The 22,400-nt window shown below is 31.1% G+C and overlaps 1 protein-coding gene and 1 pseudogene across 1 annotated transcript; both read left to right on the top strand.

Moving 5' to 3' along the window:
* The first annotated feature begins 1,287 nt into the window (after positions 1-1,287).
* LOC149554254 (G-type lectin S-receptor-like serine/threonine-protein kinase SD1-13) lies at positions 1,288-7,550 on the top strand. Its single transcript, XM_089790491.1, has 5 exons — positions 1,288-1,349; positions 1,752-1,895; positions 4,656-4,887; positions 6,318-7,247; positions 7,329-7,550. The coding sequence occupies exons 1-5, from the start codon at positions 1,288-1,290 to the stop codon at positions 7,548-7,550; spliced, it is 1,590 nt and encodes a 529-aa protein (XP_089646617.1).
* LOC149554253 (G-type lectin S-receptor-like serine/threonine-protein kinase At2g19130 pseudogene) overlaps positions 7,551-22,400 on the top strand; it is a 30,670-nt pseudogene continuing 15,820 nt past the window's right edge.

Below are 22,400 nucleotides of genomic sequence, written 5' to 3'. Positions count from 1 at the left end.
CATTTTTGTTTGTATCATTAGCTTTAGTGATGCATGCTTGATGATGTTAAGAATTATATATAAACTTCTAAAACTATTTTCTTCTATCTGTTGCATATTTTCCTTTAGCAATGACGATTGAAAAATATAAGAAAATATTTCAAATTTTAAAAAATAATCTATTTTATTGCTAATTTTTGTTTTTAAAGCTTGGAAGGGGGAGTAGCCCCAATAGAAAATCTACAATTAGTATGTGCACTATAGTTCCCCCCTTGGGAGGAGGTCGAGGGGTGAAGACTTGCCCTTGTTCATCAAAAGAAATGACCATCTCAATGGAGTCCAAGGCCTAAAATTCATGTTTTCAAATTCTAAATATGGTATTACAAGGAGACATTTTCACATTTGGGCATAAAGAAGAGTGTATACTACCTAATTTGATGAAGTGTGGTTATTAGATTGTAATATTATTGAGTTATACAATATTTTACCTAGTTGGATGTTAACTATACTAATATTGGTGTATTGATTGAATGTAGATAACTTGTGGTTTTGCTTATGAGATTATATGTTCTTAAAACATACAAAGTTCTCTCCTTGTTCTATGCCACTTCTATAAGTTTATTAATGACTTTTTCTTCATGATACATGAGAGAGGGATATCACATTGGCTCATAACTAAAATACCTATGCTATTCCCACACTATATTAGATTTCCATAGCTTTCACTTATATTTAACTGTTCAGAAGAAATTTTTGGACATGGTTAATTGGTTTCACTCAACATAGCAAAGTATTTGACATCTTCATTACACAAATGCAATGTAAAATAAAAAAATTCAAATTGCACAACTTTCAAAGTTGAGAACTTTTAAATTATACAACTTTCGAAGATCAATTTTTTTTTGCTAAATCAACTAAGCGTATCTTTTGCACTATGTGTTGCACTTACTACACATCATAAATTTGTACAAGATAAAACTTTAATACACTTCATTTTTAAGCCGATAGACTTTTCACCCACTGACGGAAACTTGTCAGATGTTGGGAAATTGTCTTATGTCCACAAAAGATTATACAGAAAATATTTTCCGGTTATACAATATAAATTTTTATGAGAGAGGATTTCCTTCCGCACAAGAAGTACCCTATCGTTACAACCTCTTGACACAGAGCTGCTGGCGGGGTTTTGTTCTCATCAGATTGTACGTCAAACACGCCACAAAGCAATTTTGTAGAACGCCTGAGATCGATGTGCTTGCCGGTGATTGTCACCGCCATTGCAGATTTCATATAGTCTTAATTAAAATGATGGCGGTTCACCTCACAACGATGATTTCTGTTGAGAGTTCTATCCAGTTTCAAAGTGCCTCGTAAAACTATGCTCACTCATGCTACCTCTTGTTCGACCGTGGATCCTGTAGCAAGTAGGCTAACTTCTATTCAGTTTCAGAACGCGATTTAAATCTATTAATCCTAGGACGTGCTTTCAAGCAAAATGTGACAGATTCTCTAACATGTAACATTTAAGGAGGTTGAAAATTTCTGCGAAATTCTCTCCAGGTCAAATATAACAACAGTTCCACAGTATATTACTTTCTCTAATTTTCTGATAATCAATGTACATGTTGGTTCAATACATAGAAAGAGCTCAAGGAGTAATCTTTTATGGATTCATCACCAACTATATAGTTTGTATAGATACCAAAAGATCACTAAAATATTAAATCCGTGAACCAGAATTTGAACTTTTTGTATTGCTTTGTGGAGTTTAGGAATGTGAGCTGGAGGAGGGGTTTGGAGACGATGGCTGGCAGTGCAAATACATGCATAAAACATGGACACATTACTCCAAACAAGTTCTATTCTTCACTGTTTAAAACAAGTTCAGATCGCAGGGTTGTGATTAATTTGTTAAGGTATTGAGTTATTATTGTGGTCATCTAAGTTCAAATTAAAGGGGCTTCTAGTGTGAAGATGGTTTCTAAATAAGTTTATTTATAATTTGTGGCTCCTAGCTTTTCATAGGTTGTTTCAAGTGTGGTTGTTTAAAATAAATATGTCGTTTTTAAGAATGAGATTTTAAATTATTTTTCAAATTTTTATATGACTTATACTATTTTAAAAACAATTGACATGTAAAATCTATAACTTAGTCCAGGTATATAGAAATTACAATTGTTAAAGATTGGAAATTGTTAAAAAAAAAAAAAAATACTTTGAAGATTTATTAATATGCTAATTAAATAATTTATTTTTATAATCATTGTTATTTTTCTTTAAGAGCATAATTAATTAATTTAAATTTATCATTTAGAGGAACCTACAAAAATTAGAAATGAGAAGAAATTATAGTTCATATTTCAATTAGAAATTAGAATAAATTATAGTTTATATTTTTTTGTTTTTAGTTATATTATAACTAAATAACATCAATTCATACTAATGCAAAATTTTTGTTTTTAATAAAGCTATAGATAATTTATAAGATTTAGATGTGAAAAAATATATAATATCTTAAATAACTCATTAATGTCTACAATGACAATTATAAATGACTATTAAAACATCCTCATGACAATATTTAAAAATTACTAGAATATTATCTTTTCCATACTTTTAGATTAATTATTTTTTAATTTCAAAAATGAAAACTATTATTCTAATATTAAATATTAAAGTTAAAAATCAAAGGCTAAAATTTTAAGTAGTAAAATTAAAATGTAAAATGTTAATTTTTAATTAATGACTTATTTAATTATTCACTCTATGTATATATTTAAAAAATAAATTAAATGATCTTTTGGGGGATAAATGTAGATTAACAAGAATTTCATTAAAGGGGGAAGGAGAGGAGGAGGAGGACATAGACAAAGATGAAGAAGAAGATCTAAAGAAGAAGAGGAGGAAAGGATAAGGAAGAAGAGGAAGAGGGAGAGGAATATGAAGAGAAAGAAGAAGAGGAGGACAAAGATGAAGAAAAAGAGGAATAGGAAGAAAAAGAAGAGGAGGAGGAGGCGGCAAAGATGAGGATGAGGATGAGGAAGACAAGGAAGAGGAAAAGGAATATAAAGAGAAGGGAGAAGAAGAGGAGGAGGATTAGGAAGAAGATGAAGGAGGAGGAGGAGGAGGAGGAGGGAGGAACAGGAATAGGAGGAAGAAGAAGTAGAAGGATGCCAAAAGGAGGAAGAATAATAGGAAGAGGAAGATGACAAGTAGGAGGAAAATGGCAAGGAGAAAATGGAGAAGGCACATGAATTATTTTATATAATGTTACAACAAAAATGTCATCTCATGGAATGTGATAATTGAACAATATGCATGAGACACATTTGTAGATAAGGCTTTAGAAACATTCAACCTAATGTAATTGGCACCAACAAGGCATAATGGTGAGCTAGAACAAAAAGTACAAGGATGTAATAGATTTATTGAAAAAACTTCTAAAATTGTAAGCAAGAGGAGTTGAAAATGGTTGGGTACAAAGGTGGAGAAGATTGAATGATGTGAGATGAGGAGCACTAGGATACTCGTATGAGAAGCTATGTGGTGAACATATAATTTGGCATGTTTATATAGTTCCATACATTACATTTTCATGGCCTATTAAATATGATATTTTAACTTTGCATAAAATATAATTTAATAAGAGATATTAGAAGATATGAATAAATATCAATAATTTTCTTATCAGAACTATTACAAGTCACCACCAAATATTAAATATCACATTTTAACCTTTGTGGAAAAGATAATTTAATAAAAGATATTAGAAGATATGAATAAAGCTCATCAATTTTCTTACCATTAAAATTTAGAAATTTAGAATTGAAACAAAATCAAAAATATTTTATGCAGGAATTCACATGATTGATAAAATGATTAAAAATAGTGTTTTTTGTCAATATTTTATGGAGGAATTCAAATGACTAATAAGATGATTAAAAAAAACTTTTTGGAGCAAGTTTATAACTATAGAAAAATTATGCAAAATGATTTTGATTAGACAATCAACTTGACCTTTAGACCTTGGAAGTACAAGTGCTAATATATATTATGTAAAGCCTCAAATATGTACAATGCTTTCACATTAAAGACCTGTGACACATCCCTTCCTATTATAAGTATACTTACACTTAAATATGGGCAAGTCAGAAAAAGCAGTGGTGAATGTAGAAAAGTTGAGCAAGTCAGAAAAAGTAGAGGTGAATGTAGAAAAGTCGAAATAAACTTTATTATCGAGTGGTATTCTTTAAAGCAATGTGACATTTTTAGACTCTTGAGTCTATGAAATCTGTTTAATATGGGCAGGTTAGATAAAGTAGTTTGGTTTGGTGAACTGAATCCGATCATCTAATGAATATCACCGAAAGCTATGCATGGCCAGATGAGATATGTTTCTTCCATTGCTAAGCATCTGTACTAAAAACAAGAAAGTGATCATAGGCGAAACAAAATGGATCATGTAGCATTTAACTATCTGAAACATTTTATTTTTGCTCTTGCCTTCCTTATGAGTTGCAATTCAGTTGTTGATGGTGGAGACATCATCTCTTTGGGGGCTTCTCTGAGAGGAAACCATACCATCATTTCTAAAAAATGGTACTTACCAACAACTAGTATGTTGGAATTTGGTATGCTTAGATCACTAAGAAGACCATCATTTGGGTGGCTAACAGAGAAACTCCCATCAGAAACATGCCCGACATTTTTATGCTCTCTGCATCTGGTTATCTCAGTGTGTCAGATTTGCAAGGAGAAGTCATTTGGTCGAGTAATGATACTCAACAAGCTAAGGCATCCATGGCTTCCATACTCAACACTGGCAACTTTGTTCTTTTGGGTGTCCGAAACAGTTTAGAGATTGTGTGGGAGAGCTTCGAAAATCCCACAAATCATTTCATGCCCACCGTGAAGCTTTGAAAGGGCATGAAGTTGTAATAGGCCCAAAGAATGTGAAACTGAAAAAATAAAATGAAAGAAAAAAAATAAAATGCTGAAACTATTGATTCATATCATTCAGATACACATCGAATTGAAACTAACAATGATATTGAAATCATACTGAATTATTGGAATGATATGAATATTGATATGAATAATATTGAATAATACTAAATCATTACATTGATGTTTGGGCATCTTTATATAGTTTTATTTTCCCTTACAACAACTACTTACGGGAATAATTTCCACTACCCCTTATTACATTAAATCAACAATCATTCTCGCTAACCTAATTAATGTAATAAGTCTAACATTCCCCCCCTTATTACATTAATCCAATAAAATTGAAAAACCTTCACCAAACTTTGAAAGTAGTCTGCAACTTCAGATTGCAAATCCTAATCTTGAAGTTGCCCTCATATCCCAACTTCAGATTGCAAATCTTGAAGTTGGCCTCATAAAAACATTGTTTCTACCTCTTTTACACAACGAGACATAGTTCCTCCACAATTTCACATCTCCATGGAGTGTGCTTGATGCCTCCTTTGGTTCTGCACATGAGACGCCTTTCCTCTGAAAGTCCATAGCTCCTCTGAGTGTGTCTAATGTCTCCTCAAGTGTCGTAGAAACAATCACCACTAATATGTTTGGACAGCTTTCCTCTGAAAGTCGACATCTCTTCAGAGTTTCTCAAATGCCATTGTTGAAATCTTGGCCCCTCTTACTCAATAGAAGGACAATCATGTAGCCAAGCCCCCTCTTTTCTTTAGGGACACAAATCTATCAATTCCCTTCTTATCTTTAGGGAGGAATTGGCCAAGCCCCAACTTTATAGGGACACAAATAGTGGCTTCTCATGTAGTAATCATTTCTAAGCGAGAAGCTAACTTGAGATGATAAAAATCCTCCAACCTCCATTGCCTCCAGCCTCCTATTTTATTCACAACAAATAGGGTCTGGTCATCCAAATTCTATTAAAAGCACTCTTCTCCCCATTGATTAACCTGCTCTGATACCACTATAATAGGCCCAAAGAATGTAAAACTGAGAAAATAAAATGAAAGAGCAAAAATAAAATGCTGAAATTATTAATTCAGATCATTCGAATACACATAGAATTGAAACTAACAATGATATTGAAATCATACTGAATTATTGGAATGATATGAATATTGATATGAATAATATTGAATAATAATAAATCATTACATTGATGTCTGGGCATCTTTATATAGTTTTATTTTCCCTTACAGCAACTACTTCCCTTACAGCAAACTACTTACCGGAATAATTTCCACAACCTCTTATTATATTAATTCAACAATATTCTCGCTAACCTAATTAATGTAATAAGTCCAACATTCCTAACCTAATTAATGTAATAAGTCTAACAGAAGCTATACTCGTGGAAGAGTTCCGTTGACCCAGCGCCTGGGCCTTTCTCTGTCCAATTGATTCCATCTCCAGGAAAGACAGACCTTATACTGCTGTATAAAAACAGTTTTTCATATTACACCGCGGGAGAATGGACTGGTAGATATTTTGCGACCATGCCACAAGCAATATCTGATATCTCATTTCTGCAGAAATTCGTCGAGATTTCTCCCACAAAAATGTACTACGCATATGATCTTACGCCCAAAGCTCGGTTGACGATTATGGGGAGGGAAGTTATTAGCTGGAACAGCCAGCTAACATTTTACTTCTTGGTTAATAATGCTTGGACCCTGGTTTACAATTCACCCAGTTCAGATTATGACGTGTACGGTGTGTGCGGAGCTCATGGAGTCTACTTTAACCAAGCCAACACTCAGTCATGCAGATGTATGGATGCTTTCAAGCCAGGAAACTCTACAACATGGAGTTCTCAGGAGTGGTGGTCAAGCGGTTGTGTTCGAAGCAGTCCACTAAACTGCTCCTCAATTAAGAGTGAAAGTTCCAAAACAGAGGGTTTTCTCCAAGTCACTGATAAGTCATTGTCCGAAACAGAAGCTGTTGAATATACCCACGAATCGACTCTACAAGGGTGTAAAACTGCTGGTCTGAACAATTGCTCCTGCACGGCCTTTTCTTTCACTGGTTCTAATTCTGATGTTTGTAAGCTGTGGTTTGGCGACCTGTTAGGCATTCAGTCTAAGTCTAGTTTTTCTCAAGGCCAGCCATTCTTCATTCGATTGGCTGCTTCTGATGTCAAACAGTTGTCAGCCAACACTTTTGGCAGAAACAGAGTATTTGCACCCTACGTTGCTATTCCTTTGGGCGTTGCTATTGCGAGTAATCTTTTCATTGCTGCATCGTTTATTCACCGCAGGCGCACAAGACTTGTAGAGAAATTTGTGAGGCACGACGCATCAACATCGCTCAGAACGTTCACCTACACAGAGCTCAAAACTGCGACCAACTAGTTCGCCCATCAGTTGGGAAAGGGAGCGTTTGGCTCTGTTTTTAAAGGAACTCTGCCAGACAATACACTTGTGGCTGTCAAAAAATTAGAGGGTTCTCATGCACAGGGAGACAAGCAATTCCGTGCAGAAATAAGCACCATTGGAAGCATACATCATGTGAATCTGGTGAGACTCAGGGGATTCTGCGTAGAGGGATCTCATAGAATGCTTGTTTATGAGTAAATGCAAAATGGGTCTCTCAACTCTTTCTTGTCCGGCAAATTCAAAGAAGAAGACAAGGTGTTGGACTGGAGCACCAGATTTGGAATCATTTTGGGCACTGCAAGAGGGCTGCTTTATCTCCATGAAGAATGCAGAGATCATATCATTCATTGCGATATAAAGCCAGAAAACATTCTTCTAGATGCAGATTTTTCTCCAAAAGTTGCCGATTTTGGGCTGGCAGAGCTTGTTGGCAGATATTTCAGCAGAGTGTTGACGAGAACAAGAGGAACGAGAGGATATTTGGTTCCCGAGTGGCCGAGTGGTCTGCCAATAACATTGAAGGCAGACGTATACAGCTTCGGCGTGACTCTACTTGAAATAATCTCAGGCCGACGATATAGCGACTTGAGTGTGGATGAATCACAACACTACTTTCTGACATGGGCAGCAGCTGAGATTGAGAAGGGAAACACAGTGGGTATTGTGGATCAGAAGATTGCTGACAAGGCAGATGTTGAAGAAGTGAGAAGAGCAGCTTTGGTAAGCTTTCTGTGCATTCAAATGGACGAGAACAAACGGCCGGGCATGGCTCAAGTTGTAAGGATACTGGAAGGCAAAGCAGAAGGTGACGTGGAACAATATGAGAGGTCTCTCCAAGCCCTAGCTAATGATCACTTTGTTTAGGAGAAATCTCGGTAGTTATCTGGATATTAATACTTTCATTATATAGTACTAGAAGGTCTTACTAATATTAGTTAGAATCAAGGTGACGGGGTGTGACGGGGTGTCTTCAGGCCAGTGGCTATGGGACTACTTATATGTACTCATAGTCAGTGTTAAATAGTGAATTTTTTTAATATTTTCATTGAATAAAGGTGCTTATAAGTTGTACTGTAGACGACACCTATCTCTAGTGGCACCACCGATCACCACTGTTTGGAAGGGATAGGGAGACATCCTGAGATTTCTTGAGAGGATAGCTGAGACACATCTCTCGGTCCCTTGAGGGATGGTCGGAAGTCCCCCTTCCATTAAGGAAAGAAAAAAGTTGTTTTAAAAATTGAATAATGAATATTGATATTATGTTATTCAATGTAATTGTAATGGGCCCCTGAATGTCCCAAAAACTAAACCAAATTGCTGAAAGGAATTATGTCAAACAGTTTGCATTCAACCTCTTATTTCTCCATTTAATGTTTTAAACCTCTTATAAATCCAGAAATCAAACGTTTATTTGTTTGTTGTGTTTTGTGCATGGAATTGGTATCATACAACATAAACAAGAAAGAAACTACAATAATATGCAAAGTGGAAATGAACTGCTGCCAATAAAATGTTATTTTCAGAATTCATAAAACCAAATACATGGTAGATTTATCAACTCACTAATTACTTCAGCATGATTGACATAATACTCCAGCGCATGCTTTCGAACTTGCTGCTACAGTACTTTGTCCTTCAATCAGTCCACTACCTTCGTAATAGCATTCTCTCAAAGTGGCATAAGCGTCAGACAAGTAGTGAAGAAGATATGAGCAAAATACCAAATCTGCTTGTAGCCGAAAATGCAACTAAACTGCCTGATAATGAGGCCGATAACAAAGAATTCTAAATGCCAAACCCCAAGAGAATGATGTCTAGAATGTTACAAGAGAGGATAAACATCCTCAAATGCCAAGAACAGAGCTACAACTCACACACCAATTTCTTCTCATATTCAACCTGTCTAATGAAGCCACAAATGCTTCCTTTTATTCTATTCCCAATGGGTCCGCTCAACTCATATGGGCAATGTGGGATAAAAGATGTGTAATATATAAAACATATATTAAAATACCCCTTATGTCTCCCTTGGGTACACATCACCATAAAATAAATATTAAAGTAACACTTTAATATTTTAAAATTAAATTAGACATTACTTTAATAAAACTTCAGGAATTAAAATGTATTAGCAATCGGACTTCGAATAATGCGAGTGATAGCTCATCGGAAAGCTCTTACCGAGGAGTATCGAATCCAATCACCAAAATTGACCTGCACTGTGTCTTGCCGACTTACTAAAAATAGTAAGTATGCCTTAAACTGAGTAAATCAACTTCATTTTGGCTCAAACTGGAAATGACTAGGCCAAAACACTCCAGGATCCCATTAAACCCTTCGTTAGCCCTCAACACCATGTAGAACAAGGCTAACGCACACACACTTGGTCAACTGCTAAAATGGGGACATTACAGTAATCATCTTTATAATGATTGATGAGATACTAATGTTTTTAAATTTTGATATCCATGACTATTATTATGTATTCATTCAAGTATTTAATATTCTAATATTAATATTACAATATTCAATGTTCTACTTTAATGTTCAATTTTCAGTTACAATGCACAATGTTTAGGCATTTGAATTTTTGGAAATTAATATTATTTAATTTTATGTCTCTAAGTCTTATATTGTTATACATCTTTTCATAATTAGCATGTTAAGTACCACGTGTATAGTATGTACAACTCCCTCCCATCCCCTCTCCATCCCATCAAATTGGCTATGCAATAGACATAATGATTGAATATTAGAATTTATTAATTCTTTGAAATTTACAAAATAGTGAATTTATAATTTTAATTAAATATTAAATAATAAGTTAATACCCATCCTATTGGTTGGGTAGACACTTCCCGCTGCCATCCCCCATTGTTGCTCCCCCACCATCTAATAGAGGCCCATGTGCCCCCTTGCTTGGAAACTTCTCCCCGTGTCTCGATGCTAAAGTTGTTGTTTAATAATAAAATTATATTACATCGACAATTGTAAATGATCATATATTTTTAAATCAACAAGTGAATATACAAATATGACTATAAATAGTCATACAAGTAGAAGACTCAATAGACTAACAAATGAATTGGTTTTAATTTGTTAGATAATGTTTCAATAGGGGTAATAATGAGTCTATGTTATATACAAAGATGATCTCTAAAAATTAGGTTTTTGTATGATATAGTGAGGAATCAATAGCTTGCAAATTGTATAATCTAATAATTAATTAATTTTTATTTAGCAAAATATCAACTGATAGAAGAATAAGTATGGGATGAAAGTAGGAAATTAATTAGAAACCTAGAAAGTTGAGTACATGGCAGTAGAAAAGTACAACTTCTATGACTATCACGTTCTTGCTACCTCCTTTAAAAACCTTTAAAGATATTTTTAAAAAATCTACAAGTGTTATCTTTATCAACTAGGACATGCTCGCCCTTTCATATGAAAACTTCATGTTAAATGAACAACCAAAAATTCTTATATAAGTTTCAATAGAAATAACAAGTGTGGTATTGCAAGCCCCTTGCCTTGGCACCTTGCATAAATCAATTGGTTGGATAATTTTATGTCTAGATTTCTAAAATTTTAATAGATGTATTATAGAAGACTACATTCCAAGATACACAAATAAGCTTTAAACCTTTTTGAAGATAGAAAGTTTATGAAAATCAAGCATCTCTTCTACATTATACTTATTGGTCTCTACATCTTCTTGAATTATAGACTTCTATGCTTGCTATTCAAATAATTATTATTTTGTCATGTGATACGGTATTATTAACTTGTCAACATTGTGATGAACACATTTCTTCAATGGAACAATAATGTTATAATTAGTCTTGAGTATTCTTAGGAAACTTCTTGTATCAAGTGTTAGGTATTAAAGATTCTAGAGAAAAAATATATCAAATCAACTAATTATCACAATTAGATTAGATAGGTTTGACCCGTGACATCCAACACTAGAGTTCACATAGGATTCACCCTTAGTTTCTTGGAATCATGAGACTTCAACAAAGTAAACCTTATCATGCACTGATAGAATGATGTCGATAGCTTTTCATGACCAAAGGTGTTGGAAACAGGAGTTATAGTCCTACAATCAATTGTTGTACAAATTTTCAATTTGATCTCCTTAGATTCAGCCAAATTGAAACATTTTAAAAGGTAGTTGATACATGATACTAAATAGTATAAATCACAAAATTTGAAAATGTAAAAAATAAAAAATCTTATCATTCCTACAATTAATTATTTAAAAAATATTTGTATTATAAGTTATTAAAAACATATTTCTATTAAAAAATATTAAAAATTAAATGTTCAATTATATATATATATATATATATATATATATATATATATATATATATATATATATATATATATATATATATATATATATATATATAGATATATATATATATATATATATATATGTATAAAATCTTTTGAAAAATTAATTTTTAATTGTAATAATTTGTTTCTACTTGAATATTTTCAAAACATCGGTTATTAATATACAATATTTTGTTAATTTATTTCTTATATATCAAATATGTTCTAATTTTCAAACAGATATTTCTACAAATACTAAACTATAATAAATCCGTATTATAAGTCACATAGACCATGTGCATTCTTCTTGATGTAGCTTTTTAGAAATTTCTAATGGTTTAAATTCTTTTACCTAAAAATATTTTATAATTTCATGCATTCAACTATTTTTGAAGTGTTCAATTTACACTATTTTTAAATTCCACATGTTCTAATTTATCATTAGTTTTTATTTGCATTAGTTATTAATATACAATAATTTGCTAATTTATTTCTTTACTACCATAGATTCTAATTTTCAAATATATATTTCTATAAATTTTTTTACAAATAAGCATTTTATAATTTCATACATTCAACTATTTTTCTTTACATTCAATATTCTCTAGTTTCTTAATTGTGTACATATTTAAGCTTGTCTATTTAGTTTAAAATATTCTTTAATTAGATCTATTAAATTGAATTACTACTTATTTGTTTGTCAATATCTTTACCTTAGTATTATTTTAAATATTTGATAAGATGAATACTTAGCACTCCAATACTTTTTATCTATTTGTCATAATTTTTATAATATAAAATCATAATAGCCTTGGCATTCCATGAATAAGAAAGCCCTATGTTGGTCGCTTCCTTCAAGGAATTATTTATTTGTCAATATCTTTACCTTAGTATTATTTTAAATATTTGATAAGATGAATATTTAGCACTCTAATAGCTTTTATCTATTTTTCATAATCTTTATAGTACAAAATAATAATAGCCCTAGCATTTCATTACTGATAAAGCCCTATGTTGGTCACTTCCTTCAATAAATGCATGTGATATAGCTTGCACCTTTCAAAGATGCAAATGCTAGTAAATACTCCTTCACTTGGAAAAATTTATGGTTTACTTTAACCGACATAGGAAGAGTAAATATTGCGGTACAAAAAATAGATGATGCACAATGGAAAATTATGTTTGTCATGTTACAATGTTTATTGATAGCTCCCTTTATATCATTTCTATTAATTTCATTCTTCAATTTCAATTTTTTTGTTGAGCTACAACTCTTGTACACTAGGACTCACCTAAGACCTTTCATTTGCTATTGAAATGCTCTATAGGCTGAGCTACTAGACCACTTTGACAATCCATTGTTAGTTTATTTCCAATGCCCACCCTTGACCCACATTATAGGTGCTTAGGTAGTGGTCCCATGAGGGGGCTACAAGTCTTATTTTTAGCTACTAGATCACTTTGACAACCCATTGTTAGGTCCAAGATTGATTATTTCCAATGACTACCATTGACCCACATTATAGGTGCTTAGGTAGTGGTCCCATGAAGGGGACACCAAGTCTATTTTTTAGGTCCAAGAGGTCTTGTGAAAATTTTATATTTTATATTTTTTGGGGGAGGGAGTGGCTACATAACTTTAATTAGAATATTTTCCATCAAAATAAGAGCCCCAGTTTTTTAGATCTCTAAAAGTGACCAAGTAAAATTGGTATGGTGCAGGAAATAGTCCCACCAACTTAGGAAAAATTTTAGCAACTTGTAAAAAAATGATACAATTTTATTCTCAACTTATAAAGTAAAGAACCCTAGAAAATTCATAGGACAAGTATTTTTAAGGAAACTGACATCCATGGGACTCCTATATTAGCTCTAATACCACATGTCAAGATACAACTTGTATGAACCAACTAGAACTCAAAAGTAGGGCCTTCCATTTGCTGAAGGAATCTAATAAACCTACCAGTCCCATTATGACCAACCCATTTACCATTTAGTGGCTAATCAAAAACATTTTTTAGCTTAACCATTTCAAAAGTACTGGTGTCTTTGATCCCAAATATTTGCATTGTAGCATTTCTTATACTGCATTGATTTTTTTTGGATTTGATTGTGTAAAGCTTTTTACCATCAAAGTTTTGAATAACATCAATGTTTCAAATCACACTATGTGATTTCATCATTAGAATCACAGAGAGTAAGAGATGTAAAAATCTTTGCACAATCGAATCCAAAAACAAATCAATGTAATGTAATGTATTGTAGAAATTTGATCTCTTTAATCTCTTATATTTCTATTTCATGGATTCATTTTTTACCACATTAGTTCAATACATTGAAAAAGGAATTCTAAATTTACCTTGATCTAGACAATTGACAGAAAATTATCATATGATACCTTATGCAAGATTTCAAAGAGGAATTGATAGCTTGTAAATTGTATAATCTAATAATTAATTAATTTTTATTTAGTAGAGATATCAACTCATAGAATTATAAGTATGGGGTGAAAGTAGAAAATCAATTAGAAACCTAGGAAGTTGAGCATAGGGCAATAGAAAAGTACAAGTTCAATGACTATCACCTTCTTGCTACCTCTTTTAACAACCTTTAAAGATATATTTTTAAAAATGTATAAGTGATATCTTTATCAAGTAGGACATTCTCACCCTTTCATATAAAAAATCAATGTTAAATGAACAACCAAAAATTATAATATAAGATTCAATAGAAATAACAATAGAACTGACTATGATATTGCTATTAGAATTCAAGTGTGTAGTTTTTGAGACATACTCATTGATCCATATTTCATGAGTAGTGGTTCAAGATAACTCATGTCTCATGAAAATGAATGGAACACTTAGCATTTATTGCATCTAGGTGATTCGCAAAGAGATGAAGCACTTTGACTTCTTGGGAGATCACCTATGTCAGTACTTAGATGCAAGGTCCTTAGATGCAATAGATGACACCATGGAAAGTCTTCCTTATTCTTTTTGAGGTTCATCTAGATGTAATATTTTATTTATTCTAATGAGAAATGAGTTCTTGTGAAGCACCATTCATGAAACATTTGTTAATGAACTCGACTCAAAAACTACATAGCTATAACAAGAATATTACAATTTAATTTACTGTAAAAAATATTTCCTATTTTCAATAAAATATCTAATCTAAATTTGTATACAAAAATAAATAATCAAAGAGATATTTTAATTGTATATATATATGATGACTTGACAGTTACAAATGACTTATTAATTTGTCCATTCACTACTATAATTAATAATCCCACAACTAGTGACTTCGTATGGTGGGACTTCAACATTCAATGTATAATTTATTACTCTGTCATTTATGTTCTCTTCTGCTTTATGCAGAGATAAATGTCCCTCAATATGACTTCGATGATGAATTGACTTTGACCATTTTGGAGGGGTTTAGCCTTTTGTGTTAAGAGTCCAAATAGCTTGTATGGAAACAAACATAAGAAGATTTAATCTAGAAAGAAAAATTGGCTATTATTTCGTTTATAAAAACAAGCTACAGTTCATAGAATATATCTATCTATCTATCTATTTATGTAATCAATTTTATTTCAATATATTAGAGGATTATATCTGGTATGTTGTAATTTCTTTGTTCTATTCCTTTCCATCTCTAGTTTTTTCTTTAGAATCTTGAAAATGAGAAGCTTAATATGGAAAAGTATTCATAAAGTGAGTTGATCTTCTAAATTAACTTTGAACTAACAAATGTTGATTTTTTTAGTCCCTATCTTATATAACATAGGGAATTAGAATGCTTTTGTTTGACCCTCTATCTATTTCATTTTTAGGAGTCCAAAATCATATTTCTAAAGTTTTGGATCATATATTTTTAAAATTCATTTATAAGAATCAAAATTCTTTTTTTTTTATTGGTCTAAAGCTATTTTCCTAGGCATAAATCCTAATTGTTTGATTTAAAATATAGAAAAATTTCAAAAGATTGGAATGCAATGAATGTTTTTGTCAAATTTATTTTATATTCTACACACCTATCATAAGTGTCAATAAGTGAAAAAGGGAACAACTTATTATAGATGCTAGTAGAAAGTCCAAGAATACTTCGTGTAGAAGATGAAGAGCATTTTTTTTATATTTAATGCACAAAAGTGTTGGCTCGTGGCCTATGCATGCCAATAACAAATATATACTTTTTCAAGATTTTGTTTTTAGTTTTACTTTGGCTGAGAATTGTATATCAATTTATAAATTGATGTATAATGGAGCTATAAACTAGATTTTCTATTAAAAAAATATTTTTGAACTTTTACGTATTATTGTCTCATATATTGACTTTGAAGGGCTAAATACAACTAACTAATATATTTTATTAAAGAAAGTTGTTTCATGGATTTGGTTTAACTGTAAATATTTAAAAATATTGTAAATAGTTTGATACTATTGTACAATATTAAATATAGTTAATAATTTTCCAAAATTATTAATAGTATGCTGACTATGGCCTCTATTTTTATTGTTGTAATTTTTATAATATATCTTTGAAAATTTCAACACTTATTAGTTGTAACAATAGCAAGATGGTTATCAATCTATTAGAATCTTATTATAAATTTCTATCACTGTCTTGTATTGGAGTTTCATTTTCATTTCTTGAGGTTTGCTTGTTAACCACTATCTAAATTAATTATTTCAATAAAACAATGAAAATATGTGAAGTTTTTAAGTAATTAAATAAATTGAATGTGCGTAATAATACTTAAGAGAATAATTCTCCCCAAAAGATATTGTATAGGCCATCTAGACAATGAATTCAATTTTTTAATTTTCTTTATTTTAATAATTAGTATTAAATATATAATAGATCTTTTTATTGACTCATTATATTTAAAATTAATCTACTAAAAATATTTTATTTGGTTTGCAAAATTTTATTTAATTTTCACTAAAAAATAATTAAACTAAGGTTATTGTTAGCATTAGTAATCTTTCCTTGGTTGTATTTATTTATTAAATGGGATAAACCAAGGTATCTCTTATGTTATTTTTCCTCTAGTCCACATGTGATGACATGTCACTTGCTTGTCCTATTGTCCATGTGTGAAAACAACTCTTTTTTTGTAATTCCTTTTATAAGGAAAATAGTTATTCTTCCTTAAAAGGATTATGACACTTGTTATGCACACACTTATGGATGTGGCAATTATTCAAATGGGAGTTACTAAATAACTCATCTTCTCATCTCTTTATAAGAGATTCTTTCTCATTCTCTAGAACATATAACTACTATGTAGTTCATGTAATGAGCCTTTGGCTCCTCTCTCTCTCTCTCTCTCTCTCTAGATTCTTTAGGCATTTACCTCATTCAAATAATTCACAAGGGGTTTTCTTTACTTTCCCATTTCAAAATCTTTTTCTCCTCTCTTGTGTTGATCTTGGAAAGCTCACATAAAGTATGGTAACTATTTTCATTACAAACTCTACAGATTAATTTATGGTTCTTCATTTTAGTTGATTTAAATTTCATTATATCTAACATGGTATCAAAGCCTAGTTACTAACCTTTGTTTTGAATTTTAGTGTTGAAGGTTTCCATTCATTGGATCACACCTTATTAAAATAATTTCTACATAAGTATTTCTATTAAAAAATAATAATAATTTTTTTGCTTGTTTTGGAAGGCATTCCACCAAAACAAGTAACATTTATCAAATTTTTTTTTAAAAAAAATTATATAATGTGCAATTGTTTTTAATTAAATATTTAAAATCAAAAATTATTATTTCCCTAACATTTTGATTGTAGGGAACACTTAATTAATGCTATTTATGACTATAATGTTAGTCAACTTACACTACTAGGTTTAATCCTATTCATATTGTTTTTGCAAATTTAAAAATTTCACTCATTTATATTTGTTTTGGTTTTTGAAAATGTTTAATCCGTATTTATATATTATTTTTAGAAATTCTGAGAAATTTCTAATTTGCTCTTACCTTATCTTTTACCTTTCTAGTTTTTTTAAGTATCTTTCCTTAATTCTCCTATTTTATTTCTCTAATCTCTTTATGCTATTCAATCTTTCATTCATTCTTTGTTTGCTATTTTACATTCTTCTTCTTATGTTTTTGTTGTTGATTTGTTTTTTGCTCTTCTTTATCTATTCCATGAGTTATAGTTGTTGCCCTCTTTGCATGAGCTTTAAAAAAAAAAAAAATCAACTTCTGCTCCTTGTGTGAGAGCCTCTATGCATTAATCATCTTTTTTCTCTACTGCACACCTCTCTCATACAAGCATTTGAATTGCCCTTTTTGATCATGTGTGTGGCACCTATGCCTCCTTGTAGCTCCTTCCATTTCAACTGCATCCTTCCTTGCTAAGCCTCTAAACTCCCTTTTATTTGGTTCCCACCATAAGATGTTTACTCTCCTTGCATAAAATTTCTGCTCTCCTTGCTTGAAACTTGCATTAGCATTCAATTTGTTCCCCTTACACAAGTCTTGAGTTCTCTTGTTCCTTCTTGCTATATGTTATCATGGCATCCTCCCTGGCTGCTCATATCTCTCTCCTTGCATTTTCCTATCTCCTCATTGGCAACTGATCCTCTTTCTTACACGGCTTCTACTATCTACTTTTGTGCCTCCTCACCTTGTAGTCGCAACCCACTCTCCTACATGATTTTTTACCCTCCCTTGTAGCTACAATCCCTCACCCCTCTCCTTTCATGGGCGCCGAACCCTCTTTTTCCTATGCATGTTTCTTTTTTTAATTTTTTAATTTGCATTGGTTGAGTCATGCCCTTGCTTGTTACTTAGTGTTTGAGCCTCCTCCATTTCATTTATGTTATATATTATATGTTATATGTTATCAGTTATAAGTTATATATAAGTTAGAAGTATTCATTTAACTTATAACTTTATAAGTTTGGAATTATTTCAAGTTAATTTTGTGCTATTTAAGAGTTTTTTCTGAATTGAGGAGGCATCACTTCTTCGTTTTTCTATTTAGTTGTAACGTATGCCATTCAATTTTTTATAATCATTCTTTTTATATTTCTATTTTAAGGTTCTTGCAAGTTCTTTGCTCTTTTAATAATTTCATAACACTTCTATATCATTTTTTTTCTTATGCTACTGGATAAGTATTCCTCTGACATTTTCTTATAGGACAACACTATTATTCACCTACAATCACATTCATTTTTTAATTATTCTCTGACATATTTTTTTAACTCGAGATTAATCTTTTGTTATCTTATTCATAGTTTTATCAAGGATGAATAATTATTTTATTACATATTTGTAGCATTACCAACGCTTTATGTATGTTGATCCTAGAGGAAATTCCCATGTCAAAATGGGAATTAGCACTCAAAAATTTAGTACTTTGTGATCCATCTCCTTTTTGCACCCTATATTCAATATAAAATATAAAAATAGCCATTTTTATTGACAAATAGATACTATTGAATACTCTTCTGTAAAAGTACAAAGCTGTGTCACCTTTTAGGCCAACTTCTCAAAACAACTAAATTTGAATATTTGTATCTAAAACTCAATTTTGTCCAAATATATGATCTTGAAAAATTTATTCTAGATAAGTTATATATGGTCTCACATTTTTCCAATTGGAAATGTCTATTAAATGCATGTTTTATACTAGTTAGTATCTAATTACTAAAGAAATACATTTATTTCAGAAAACTAACATTTCAATAACTCTTACTATTTTTTATGATTTTTTTAAATAACATACAAACAGAATTTTATAAAGCTCTAAGTCAAGAATATTTGCATATAGAGTTCATAGTGTTTTAACTAGATATAGTATTTTGTAATTAAACAATTCTACAAGTATTTTAACACTCAAGAAGATGTCGATTTTGAGAAAGAAAAAAATATTAAATCATATCAATAAAAATTAACAATTATATGACATTCTAGAGGAGAGAGTTCTCTTTTAGAACCTATAATTTTTCTTTTGTTGGAATAGAATTATTTTGAAAAATGTGGTGGGAAATGAAAACTATTGATTTGAATAAGTTGAAGTTTGAATCATTATAAAAAAGAAAATATAGGTCTAAAGATTTTTTAAATTTTCGATTGTTCTAGCTACATATGTTATCTATAACATAATACGAGATCAAAGGGAAATAAGTTTATTTCCATGTAGTTTTTGGTGGGAACTAGACCCCTAATTTCTAGCTTTTTTCAACAACTAAAAAGTTATCATTAAAATATAGGAAAATATATCATTTCTTATTCCAAATAACTATTAAAAATTATAAGCCTAAACTTCATCCATTTCTGCACATTTCATTAGTTTACTTCATTTTCAAATTCTAAATAATAATACAAGTTTCATGTCATTGAAGGTGAACAATTATGCTTTTTTTAGCCTTTTCCTTTGTAAAAGGGTAACACAGGTTTGTGCTTTTACCATGTTGATTCTAGAGGAAATTTCCATGTTAAAATGGGAATTAAAACTCAAAAATTTAGTAATTTTTGATCCATCTCCTTTCTACACCTTGTATTCAATATAAAATATAAAATAAGGCTTTTTATAGACAAATAGTTACTATTGAATACTCTTCGATCATGTGCATTACCTTTACCAAGGATTAGATAGATTGCCCTTAGCCAAAGATTCATCTAACCATGAGTAAAACTCCAAACACTTCTTTCAATTTTATTCTACCCATCTGCATCTTATAGTGATTAGAAATGTTTCCTTGGTTGTCTTTATTTATTAAATGGGATAAACTAAGGTATCCCATATGTTATTTTTCCTCTAGTCCACATCTAAGGACATGTCACGTGCTCATTCTATTGTGCATGTGCGAGGACAACTATTTTTTTTGTAATTCCTTTTATAGGGAAAGTAGTTATTCCTCCATAAAAGGATTATGACACTTGTTATGCATACACTTATGAATGTGGAAATCATTCACATGGGACTTACTAAATAACTTCTCTTCTCATCTCTTTATAAGAGATACTTCTCTCTCATTCTCTACAACATATAAGTGTTATGTAGTTCATGTAATGAGTCTCTCTCTCTCTCTCTCTCTCTCTCTCTCTCTCTCTCTCTCTCTCTCTCTCTCTCTGTACTCTTTCTCGATTCTTTAGGCATTTTTCTCATTCATATAATTCACAAGGGGTCTTATTTTCTTTCCCCTTTCAAAATCTTTGTCTCCTCTCTTGTGTTGATCTTAGAAAGCTCATGTAAATTATGGTAACTATTTTCATTACAAACTTTCTTGGATTAATTTATGGTTCTTCAATTTAGTTCATTTCAATTTCATTATTTCTAACATGGTATCAGAGCCTAGTTACAAATCCTTGTTTTGAGTTTGAGTGTTGAAGGTTACCATTGATTGGAGTAGACCTTATTAAAATAATTTCTACCTAGGTATTTCTATTAAAATAAATAAGTTTTTTTTCTCTTATTTTGGAAGGTTTGCCACTAAAACAAGTAGCATTTATCAATTCTTATTTTAATATTATTTTTTATTATATGGTGTGTAATTTTATTGATTACATATTTAAAATAAAAAATTATTATTTCCCTAACATTTTGAGTGCAAGGAACACTTAATTAATGTTATTTATGACTATAATGTTAGTCAACTTATTCTACTAGGTTTAATCCTATTCATATTGTTTTTGCAAATTTAAGAGTTTCACTCATTTATGTTTCTTTTAGTTTTTAAAAATATTTAATCATAAGTTATATATTCTTTTTAGAAATTCTAAGTAGTTTCTAATATGATATTTCCTTATCTTTTACCTTTCTAGTTTTTTTTAGTATCATTCCTTTATTCTCCTATATTTTTCTCTAATCTCTTTCGACTATTTAATCTTTCATTCATTATTTGTTTTCATTTTTACATTCTTCTTCCTATGTTTTTGTTGTTAAATTGTTTGCTACTCTTCTTTATCTATTGCATGAGCTATAGTTGCTGCCCTCTTCGCATGTTTTTTTTTTAATCAATAAAAAATCTTTTAGCTTTTGCTCCTTTTGTGAGAGCATCTATGAATTAATCTTCATTTTTTCTGCTTCTCACCTCTCTTGCACAAGCATCCAAGTTTCCTTTGTTGGTCACATGAGTCGTGCCCATACCTCCTTGCAACTACTTCCATTTCAGCTGCATCCTTTCTTGTTGAACCTCCCTTCTCCCTTTTATTTGGTGCCCACCATAAGATGTCTGTTCTCCTTTTGTAAGATTTCAACTTGTGCCCCTTGTGTAAGTCTTGATCTCTCTCATGCCTTCCTACTATATGTTGTTGTGGCTTCCTCCCTAGTCACTCCTAGCTCTCTCCTTGCATTGTCCTATCTCCTCACTAGCAATTAATCCTCTTCCTTATGTGCCTTCTAATCTCTGCTACTATTCTTCCTTCCCCTACTGGTTGCTACCCACTCTCCTACACCCTTTTTTACCCTCCCTTGTGACTGATGTCCCTAACCCCTCTCTTTTTGTGGGTGTGCATCCCTCCTTTTCCCATGTATGCTTCTTTTTATCTTTTTTTGTTTGCATTGGTTGAGTTGTGCCCTTGCTTGTTGCTTGGTGCCCGAGCCTCCTCCATTTCATTTATGTTATATACTATATGTTATATGCTATCAGTTATAAGTTATATATAAGTTACAATTATTCATTAAACTTATAAGTTTATATGTTTGGAATAATTTCAAGCTA

This window comes from Cupressus sempervirens, chromosome 6 (genome assembly GCF_028749045.1).
Source record: "Cupressus sempervirens isolate cs-2001-9-10 chromosome 6, ASM2874904v1, whole genome shotgun sequence".
Lineage (NCBI taxonomy): Eukaryota > Viridiplantae > Streptophyta > Pinopsida > Cupressales > Cupressaceae > Cupressus > Cupressus sempervirens.
This window is presented reverse-complemented; position numbering and strand designations above follow the sequence as displayed.

Coding starts and splice junctions, on each gene's coding strand:
- LOC149554254 (XM_089790491.1), top strand. CDS start 1,288: ATGGCGGTTCACCTCACAACGATGATTTCTGTTGAGAGTTCTATCCAG. Junction 1,896..4,655: donor GTTGTGATTAATTTGTTAAG/GTATTGAGTTAT, acceptor GGTGGCTAACAG/AGAAACTCCCATCAGAAACA. Junction 4,888..6,317: donor CAAATCATTTCATGCCCACC/GTGAAGCTTTGA, acceptor TAAGTCTAACAG/AAGCTATACTCGTGGAAGAG.